Below are 10929 nucleotides of genomic sequence, written 5' to 3'. Positions count from 1 at the left end.
CTGATGGCAGAGAGGATGGAAGTGAGTCCAAAGTGCCTGAATGTGCTCTGTACATACCTGTATTTACTGCTCGCCGTCCTGTACAGCCTTGTTTATATCCAGCTCAGTAAACTCTGCTCTTCTAGTTTAATATTTCACACTGAAATGTTTTAAACTTTGTCCTAATTAATGTCTTTTCCATGAATGTTTTTCATATTTTCCTAAATAAATCTTAAAAGTCTCAGAAACTGTTGTTTTTAACTAATGAATATTTTTTTTTGACAAATAATAAAACAGCAGCTTCTCACATCACACTGTCTGTGCTTTATGACTGTAAATTCCAGATTTATGAAGAAAACTGTTTCTAGATTAGTAAATTCTCCAATCAAAGACTATTAAATAAATACACATTTAATTAATAATACACATTTCAGTGTATTTTTTAAGGTAAAACTTCAATCGCATGTATACTAAAGACAAAGTGACATGATTAGTTGAAGGACAGTTTGCTGTCGCTCGGCTGGATATAGACTATTCTCATCAGGAACAGCACAAATAGCATTATAATTTTTTCAACGTGAAAAGCAAGCTGTCGTAGTCAAGCAGGTAGCAATAAGCCTGCACGATTTTTGCCAGTGTGATAGTCAATGTGATCAGTAATTACAGCTGTGAATGGTCAATAAAAACCGTTGGCCATAATGTCTGCAAGCTGTACCATCTGTTACCCATAATGATTGGTAGCCATAATGTCCGCTAGACATAATGGCTGCTGGCTATAACAACCACCAAATGGCCGCTAGTCATAACATGTGCTACACATAACATCCATTGACCATAACATCCACTAGCCGTAACATCTGATAGCCATAATGACCACTGGATATAGACCATTATCAAAGGTACAGGACCAATGTAGCAGTGTACTTTTTCAACACGAAAAGCAAGCTGATGTAGCCGAGATGGTAGTAGTAAACCTGTTCGTTCATCTTTTTGCCACCCACGAAAGTCGTCAATGTCACACTAGCCATAAAGTATGCTAGTCATACTGACCTCAATCCATAATAACCAAGGGCCATAAAGTCTGCTCGCTATACTGATGCTATCCATAATACCCAGTGGCCATATAGTCTACTAGCCATACTGACCTCAATCCATAATAACCAGTGGCCATAAAGTCTGCTTGCCATACTGATGCTATCCATAATAACCAGTGGCCATAAAGTCTGCTTGCCATACTGATGCTATCCATAATAACCAGTGGTCATAAAGTCTGCTAGCCATATTGACGCTATTCATAATAACCAATGGTCATAAAGTCTGCTCGCCATAATGACGCTATCCATAATAACTAGTGGCCATAAAGTCTGCTAGCCATAATGACGCTATCCATAATAACCAGTGGCCATAAAGTCTGCTAGCCATTCTGACCACAATCCATAATAACCAAGGGCCATAAAGTCTGCTTGCCATACTGATGCTATCCATAATAACCAGTGGCCATAAAGTCTGCTAGCCATACTGACCGCAATCCATAATAACCAGTGGCCATATAGTCTGCTGGCCATACTGACCTCAATCCATAATAACCAAGGGCCATAAAGTCTGCTTACCATATTGACACTATCCATAATAACCAGTGGCCATAAAGTCTGCTAGCCATTCTGACCGCAATCCATAATAACCAGTGGCCATAAAGTCTGCTAGCCATTCTGACCGCAATCCATAATAACCAGTGGCCATAAAGTCTGCTAGCCATATTGACGCTATCCATGATAACCAGTGGCCTTACCGTCTGCTAGCCATAACGACCAGTGGCCATACTGTCTGCTAGCCATTAATGATGCTATCCATAATAACCAGTTGCCATAAAGTCTGCTAGCCATACTGACCGCAATCCATAATAACCAGTGGCCATAAAATCTGCTAGCCATAGTAACGCTATCCATACTAACCAGTGGCCATACCAGGGATTGGTAACTCTGGTCCTTGAGGGCCACATGCCTGCAACTTTTAGGAGTTTCCCTGCGGCAACAAATCCAGACACCTATCAGACTTAATAAGCAAACCTGTACAAAACTTGACATCAAGCCCTAATCTAGTCTGCTAAAATACCCACTGATTTATGGGCTGTGTAGGGAAACTTCGAACCCTTGCAGGACTGCTTTCCCCGAGGAACGGAGTTGTCCACCCCGGTCCATACTGTCTACTACCCATAACAATTACTACCCAACACAACCACTGGCCACAATGAACACTAGCTATAATGACTGTTAGCCAGAACAACCACTAGCTATAACAACCATTAGCCAGAACCACCATTAGCTAGAACAACCACTAGCTATAACAACCATTAGCCAGAATCACCATTAGCTAGAACAACCACTAGCTATAACAACCATTATTCAGAACCACCATTAGCCAGAACAACCACTAGCTATAACAACCACTAGCCAGAACCACAATTAGTCAGAAGCACTTGCCATAACGGCTGCCAGCCAAAACCAAAAAATCTGAACAGGGATACATGTACCATCACATCCCTGGAGGATCCTGATGTAGGTTCATCAGCAGCTGAGAAACCTGCTGCAGCTCATCAGTAGCTTTTTACTGATGCATATTTCTATTATCTCTCATGTGGAAGATATGAACTTACACCACATTTACTGACATAGATTTCGTTTATTGGACTTTTCACTTCATTTCCAACAAAAATTTAATGTAAAAAGATCAACTAGATTTCAGTCTTGTTAATGAAGCTGAATTCCTGGATTCTTAAAGAGCTACATCACAGACAGATCTACAGTCTGTCTTCCAGGTTCTAGTACGTTCCAGCACGTTCTAGTACGTTCCAGGTATTTCAGCACGTTCCGGTTGTTCCAGTGGTTCCAGGTGTTTCAGGTACTCCTGGTGTTTCTCTGGGGATCTGGGCTGGATCCTTGGATGATGTCCCTGATTCTCTGTGCGTCCACCTGCAGAGCTTCATTGTCAGGATGGATCTTCAGAGCAGCTTCATAGTCCTGCAGACCTAAAGACAAAACACAGGTAGATCAGCTGATATTCATTTGTTCACCTGTCTGCCATCCATCCACCCACTCATCCATCCACCCACTCATCCATCCCTCCATCCCTCCATCCACCCACCCACTCATCCATCCACCCACTCATTCATCCCTCCATCCATCCACCCACTCATTCATCCCTCCATCCATCCATCCACCCACTCATCCATCCCTCCATCCACCCACCCACTCATCCATCCACCCACTCATCCATCCCTCCATCCACCCACCCACTCATCCACCCACCCACTCATCCATCCACCCACTCATTCATCCCTCCATCCATCCACCCACTCATTCATCCCTCCATCCATCCATCCACCCACTCATCCATCCCTCCATCCATCCACTCATTCATCCCTCCATCCACCCACCCACTCATCCATCCACCCACTCATCCATCCACCCACTCATCCATCCCCTCATTCATCCCTCCATCCACCCACCCACTCATCCATCCACCAACTCATTCATCCCTCCATCCATCCACCCACTCATTCATCCCTCCATCCATCCACCCACTCATCCATCCCTCCATCCATCCATCTACCCACTCATCCATCCATCCCTCCATCCATTTATCCATCCATCCACCCACTCATCCATCCCTCCATCCACTCATCCATCCATCCATCCACCCACCCACGCATCCATCCATGTTAAAAGGTCTCATCATGTGACATGTTGTTTATCTTCTGCTGGAATAAAATGTTCATTTGTGAGATTTTCCCAACTTATTTGAACTGGGTTTGTAGTTACAGTATGAGAAAATAATAACTATAGTTTCAATTCAGTGTAATATAAACTAATTTCAACCAACTCTTTGACAACAGAAGCTGATTATGAGAACCGAATATATTTGTAGCATCGAACATAAGTAGCAGGTTGCTGACGGCATTATGAACATTACTGATGCACCAAACCTTCAGCATAAAGCTGCAGCTGGCAGAAAGCAGATCCTCGGCGTATGCTGGCTCTGGCTCTGGCTGCAGCGTTGGAGGTGACCGCTGGGGTCAACAGGTCCAGAGCCTGCAGACAAACAGGACTTTTCTTTATGATGTAAATGTGGTGCTATCATGGCTCATTGTGGGTTTATCATCTAGAGTCTCTGAATAAACACTAGTGACTGGACTGTAAACTTCCTGGATGGGGTAGAAATGTCTAACAGTAAATAAATAAACTGTGAGAACGATGCCTCTTACGGGGATAAAACGTTACATCTTTACACTCTAACCTGAACATTTTAAAATTATAAAATACAAACTAATATTCATAATAAAAGACATGACCAGACTATTACGACCAGAAATATAAATCTTCTTTGAATGTCTGGCTCTCTGGATGTTGAACAGAAAACAGCAGCAGCAGCAGAAGAAGGAACCCAACAAATAAATCCTCAGAGTTCTGATTCTACTGACCTTCGAGGCATCCTGGATAGCCTTGTGAAGGTTTCTTAGCTTGAGGTGACATGCAGCCCTGTTAGAATACAGAGCAGGAATGTTTTTGGTGATCCGGATGGCCAGGCTGTAGGCGTTCACTGCTCCCTGGTAGTCTCCCATCGCAAAGCATTTGCTGAAGGAGAGAGTGTCATTTATTCATTAATCTGAACATATTAATCAGCGTACTAACGCTAAATATATCAGATTCAACCAGGAGCAACAAAAACAATTAAAAAAACTCTTAACAAATCAATTTCCCATGAAGTTGGGATGCTGTGTAAAACCTAAATAAAAACAGAATACAAAGATTTGCAATCCGTTTTCCGCTGTATTCATTACAAAGACAAGATATTTAATGTTCAGACTGATAAACTTTATTGCTTTTTTGCACATATTGTGAATTTAATGCCTGCATCATGTTCCTTTAAAACAAGGACAACAAAAGACTGCGAAAGTTGAAGAGTGCTCCCAAAACAACAGTTCAGATCAGCGCATGTGTAGAGGTGAACTGGATACAGGTGGGTGTCACGAATGGGTGCTGATTCCTTGCAGGAATGGGACTATTGCTACGTTAACATGGGAGTTTTAATTCCTGTTTAATTCCAAATAAAAGTTCACTCTGCTTTAAACTGACGAAAGATGACCATGTAAACACTTAATTCCTAATGCTAATTTCTATTCGGAATGAAAAAACACCATATAACCGTAGCCATTATGCGTTCTACTTTACAGCCGCCAGTGTGAGTACCGAACACTGATCCTCACTGACCAGAAAGCTGCTTCATTCAAGCTACAATAAGGCTGATGTAACTTAAGACTCATGGATTATTCTCCTTTTAATACTCAAAAACTAAAAAAAGAGTACAGAAGAGTCCATGCAGAAGTTTTCCAGCAACTAACATGAAAGGACAAGCTACCAGATCTTTCCTTCCACAGCTTTTACATGCACCTGATACACAACCCGTCTTCACAAACAGAAGAAAAGCTGGAACTTTTTCAAAGCACACATGATTATCGTTATTTTACAGCTGGCTAGGTCCCTATAGCATCTCTAGGACAAGAAACTAATACAACCACCCGTACCTTACAGTTACCAACACAATGGTAAACTGCTGTTTACAGAAATGCAGGTTGGGATTTTCACTATTTCAGAGCCTAAATGTTGCACGCTGACCCCTCGTGGTGACCTCCCGTACTGAACATTTTGGAAGCGTTACGTTATTTGCAGTAGGTATATAATGTAGCGGAACGTTGTACGCTTACGTACACTGCAAGTGCATCCTGGCCCCTAATGCTGGGAGACAGATCTGATTTCACTCACTCGCCTTTCTCCTTCAGCCAGTCAGGGTTCCTCTCCTCCTCCGTCAGGTCCTTCAGCTCCTCCACATCTGCGCTCAGCACTCGTCTGGCTTCGGCTTGTTTCTGAAGCCACTGTTTGGAAAAACAACATCTGTCATGTTTCTCTGAAGCTCTTAACATTATTCCAGATGACTGAAATGGTTTTAAAGAGGCACAAATAAAAGAAATGCCTCCTCTTCCTCGGCTGCTTGCGACTCCCTGAGGGCGGTTGGGAAGACTCTCGGGGTGAACGTGATCTGGATGTTTCCGCTGACTCTGGGGGGAGGAATGTCGGCTGGGTCTTTCTTCCTCTTGGCGTCGTGGTGAACTAAATGCAGGACCGTGTTAAACAAACAAACACAGTGATGGAAGCAGTTTGATCAGAAAACGTCTCACCTTTTCTAACGGCAGCAGGTCCATTTCCTCCCGCCTGCCGGTTCAGGTCCTCTCTCTGGACATCCTGTTTGTGTCTCAGCTGCCACACTGCCAGCTCGGCGGAGGTTTTCTCTCTCTCTGCTTCCTTTATCTGCTGGATTTTGTCTCTCTCCTCCTTTTCAAGCTGATTTGAAGCCAAACACACGACTCAGGTCTTCTACAGATGCCTGGTGAGCAATGTGAGCTGTGAGGTTACCTTCATCATGGTCTCCAGGGCAAACTTCTTCTCTGCTTGTCGCTTCTCTGACCTCTGTTTGGACTCAGAAGAAAACTTCTGCTGGTGTTTCTCCAGAGCTTCTTCTCTGATAGCCCTCTTTGTGTCTTTATCATCTAAAAAATGTTATTTGATGAGATTATCTGAGAACTGCTACATAACCCATGCGAGCAACAGCTTACTGGTGGTTATCGTTAGATGGTCCCACAGTTTGGGGGTTCTCTTTGGCAAACTGAAGATGGCGACCCCGTTTCCAATCTTTGCTGAGCTTTTGTCCTCATCGACGGATTCAAACAGGAAGGCCTCGAATAAATACGGTGGGAAATGCAGCTGTGTGGAAAAGCCAAGACAAAAACACTGTTAGAGGGGAAACAGCAAAGAGAACTGGATCCACAACCAACCTGTATGTTCACGTGTTTTTTTAGCCGCTACAACTGATCCTCAATCTGAAGCCTGTCACGGTCGCAATGAGGAGCGAGAACTTTCTTTTGTTGTCAATAAGTATACTCAACTTTTTATGTAATCACTTACTAAACACCCTACAATAAACTGTATTCTCTAATACTGTAGAAAAAGTTGGTAATAATGGACTATAAATATTCATATCAGCTTTGTCTCCAGACTTCAAAATGGGCATTATTATTACCAACTTGGTTATTTTGGACACCACCCCAATACTAGGGCTGCTCGATTATGGCAAAAATTACAATCATGATTATTTTGACTGAAATTAAGATCTCGATTATTTAACACGATGATCCATTATCTTTAACAACATAAATATAGTTAACATTAAGCAAAACAACACATCAAATCCCGATGGAGTTGAAAAGAAAGAGAAGAGGTTGCAGAGCTGGAGTGAGACAGAGGACAAAGTGATGGAGATTTAAACCATTTCTCCCAACCGTCTTAACGGGTAATGTGAGATCGCTAGCTAACAAAACAGATGAGCTCGAGATGCTAACAAGGTCCCAGAAAGAATACAGAGAGTGCAGCATTATGTGCTTCACCGAGACATGGCTGCATGAACACATCCCTGACTGTAATGTGTCTGTACCGGGCTTGAAAACGGTCCGTGCCGACCGCAGTAGACAACACAGCGGAAAGCTAAAGGGTGGTGGAATTGCAGTGCTGGTTAACCAGCGTTGGTGTCATCCTGGACATGTTACTGTCAAGGAGAATATATGCACAAGGGACATGGAACTGTTAGCTGTGAGCTTCCATCCATATTATTTACCCAGAGAGTTTACCTGTGTTATTCTGGTAGTGGTTTATATAATACCTGGTACCGCACCAGACACAGCCTGTGACGTCATCAGCTCCGTCGTTGCTCGGCTACAAACACAGCATCCAAACTCATTCATGGTGATCTCCGGAGACTTCAACAACGTCTCCCTCTCTGCAACTCTACCAACATTCCAGCAGTTTGTCAGCTGCTCCACCAGAGAAAATAAGTTGTTGGACTTATTTTATGCAAATATGAATAATGGATCCAGTTGTTCTGCCCTGCCTCCTTTAGGAAGATCTGACCATAATCTGGTTCTTCTCACCTCCACCTACAAGCCCGTCGTTCAGCAGCAACCAGTCATCACAAAGACTATCAAAATCTGGTCTGCTGAAGCTGCAGATACTCTTAGAGGAGGCTTTGAGGCTACAGACTGGAACGTCCTCTGTGAACCTCATGGAGACGACATCAACGCCATGACTGAGTGTGTGACAGATTACATAAACTTCTGTGTGGACAGCATCGTCCCAACAAGAACAGTGAGGTGCTTCCCCAATAACAAACCCTGGATCACCAGTGACCTGAAAAAGCTGCTGAACACCAAAAAGAAAGCCTTCAGGGATGGAGACAGGGAGTTATTGAGGGCAACACAAAAACAACTTAAAACCCAAACTAAGAAGTGCAAGGAGGACTACAGGAAGAAGTTAGAAAGTCAGCTCCAGCAGAATAACCTGAGGGATGTGTGGTCTGGAATGAAGAAGATCACCGGCTTCAAGTTAAAGGGGGACCAGCCTGATGGAGGTCTGGACAGAGCTAATGAGCTGAACATATTCTTCAACAGGTTCAGTTCACCCCCTACCTCCAGCCCAACAGACCACACACCCTCCATAAGCCCACTGCTTTCCTGTCACGCCTCCAATCTGTCACCCTGCAGCTCAGTCATGGACCAGAACACAGCTTCATCTCCCTCCACATCAGGACATCCTGAGACCTCCACCTTGTTTGTCTCCTGCAATCAGGTTAAGAAGCAACTTGAGAAACTGAACCAGAACAAGGCTGCAGGTCCAGATGGTGTCAGTCCCAGAGTTCTCAAGACCTGCTCAAAACAACTATGTCCGATTCTCCAGCACCTTTTCAACACCAGTCTGAGACAAAATAGAGTCCCAGTGCTGTGGAAAACCTCCTGCCTTGTTCCAGTGCCTAAAAAAACACAACCAGCTGAACCAAGTGACTACAGACCAGTTGCCCTGACATCTCACATCATGAAAGTCCTGGAGAGACTCTTACTGGCTCACCTCAACAAGCAAGTAAACACCTTTCAGGACCCATTCCAGTTTGCATATCGTAATGGACTTGGGGTTGAAGATGCCACCATATACCTGCTCCAGAGAGCACACTCTCATCTGGACCATTCAGGCAGCACTCTGAGGGTCATGTTCTTTCATTTCTCAGTGCTTTTAATACCATTCAGCCTGCTTTGTTATGTGAGAAGCTCCATAAATTCCAGGTGGATACCTCCACAACCACCTGGATCTATGACTACCTCACAAACAGACCCCAGTTTGTGAGACTGAAAGGTTGTGTGTCTGAGATGGAGGTCAGCAGCACTGGTGCACCACAAGGAACTGTACTCTGGCCATTCCTCTTCACTCTGTACACCTCAGACTTCCAGTACAACTCTGAGTCCTGTCATCTGCAGAAATACTCTGATGACTCTGCAGTTGTGGGGTGTATCAGGGATGGACACGAAGCAGAGTACAGAGAACTGGTCAGTCAGTTTGTTAAATGGTGCGGTGACAATCATCTCATATTAAATAGCAGCAAAACAAAAGAGATGATTGTTGACTTCAGGAGGAAGAAGAATAAACAAAGCACTGTTTCCATCCTGGGAGAGGAGGTGGAGGTGGTGGAGGAATACAAGTATCTTGGAGTTCAGCTGGACAACAAACTGGACTGGAAATGCAACACTGACTACATCTACAAGAAAGGTCAGAGCAGACTGTACTTCTTAAGGAAGCTGAGATGGTTTAACGTCTGCACCAAGATGTTGCATATCTTCTAGAAGTCTGTTGTGGAGAGTGCAGTCAGCTTTGCAGCATCTGCTGGGGTAGTAGCATCAGAACCAGAGACTTGAAGAGAATCAACAAACTGATCCAGAAAGCTGCTTCTGTGCTTGGAGGAACTCTGGAGCCGCTGGAGCTGATTGTCCAAAGAAGAATGCTGCACAAGCTGATGAAGATGATGGAGGATTCTTCACACCCTCTCCACAACACAGTGATGAAACAACAAAGTGTGTTCAGTGAGAGGCTTCTTCAGGTCCGATGTAAGACTGAAAGATACAGAAGATCATTCCTGCCAGCAACCATCAGCCTCCGGAACAAGACCTCCTCTAGTTAATTATTATATACTATAACATTAAATTCCCCTTTGGGGATTAATAAAGTATTTTTCATTTCATTTCACATAAATAACTCTACTACAGCATATAAATAGATTATCCTGCTCTCGTTAGATGTCAGTCACTGACACGTTGTACAATCTGACTTATAAACATCTTCACTGACGCTGCAGCCGTGTCTCTTCACGTCTGTTTTACATGCACTTTTCATCTTGAGCAGGTAGAGAACCAGGTGGGCTACAGTCGACATTTTGAAAGGCGCGGGTCTTCTGAGTCGTGTCTGTCTCTAGGCAACCGTGACTGTCCAACACGCAGGCGCAGAGGGGAGGGGGCTGGACCTGCAGATTCTGCACGAAAAGAACATTTTTGCTGACTGTTGTAGTTTTAACTTAGTTCATTATTTTTAGATTGAGTGTTGATGTGTGTGACCGACATGTGTAGGCTGTTGGAAAGTTATGAAAATACGGAACAAAGTGCGTCCCGCAGTGGTTCAATCCGGGACGCAACAGTTGTCAATTAAAGGACGATTCCGTATTTTACGGGACTGGTGGCGACCCTAGATCCAGATCTGTTTCCAGTTACTGGGAATTAGCCATGGACGCCATCACCGCAGATCTCTCCCATCTCACCTTCAGATACCTGTCTGTCGACACGACGTCCACGCCCGCAGCTCTCGCGCCTTTTAGCGGCACGTTGACGTAAACCGTGGTCTCTGTTTGCGTCCAGGTGTGGTCCGTCACGTGCAGCGGCATGCTGGAGCAGGTTGAGAGAAACCGTGTCGGGTTTTTCAGATGAACGCAGATCTCACGTTGCTATGGCAACCTCAGACCGCGTGCTGCGTT

The 10929-nt window shown here is 44.2% G+C and overlaps 1 protein-coding gene across 1 annotated transcript; it reads right to left on the bottom strand.

Moving 5' to 3' along the window:
* Nucleotides 1-2873: 2873 nt before the first annotated feature.
* Nucleotides 2874-10839, bottom strand: dnaaf4 (dynein axonemal assembly factor 4; the record flags this gene model as incomplete). Its single annotated transcript, XM_079251940.1, is given in 9 exon segments — nucleotides 2874-3004; nucleotides 3962-4067; nucleotides 4457-4610; nucleotides 5799-5908; nucleotides 6007-6150; nucleotides 6153-6374; nucleotides 6447-6580; nucleotides 6647-6794; nucleotides 10717-10839. Coding segments are annotated over 9 exon segments (1272 nt in total).
* Between the last annotated feature and the right edge of the window lie 90 nt (nucleotides 10840-10929).

Source organism: Telmatherina bonti (genome assembly GCF_933228915.1).
Source record: "Telmatherina bonti genome assembly, chromosome: 2".
Taxonomy (NCBI): domain Eukaryota; kingdom Metazoa; phylum Chordata; class Actinopteri; order Atheriniformes; family Telmatherinidae; genus Telmatherina; species Telmatherina bonti.
This window is presented reverse-complemented; position numbering and strand designations above follow the sequence as displayed.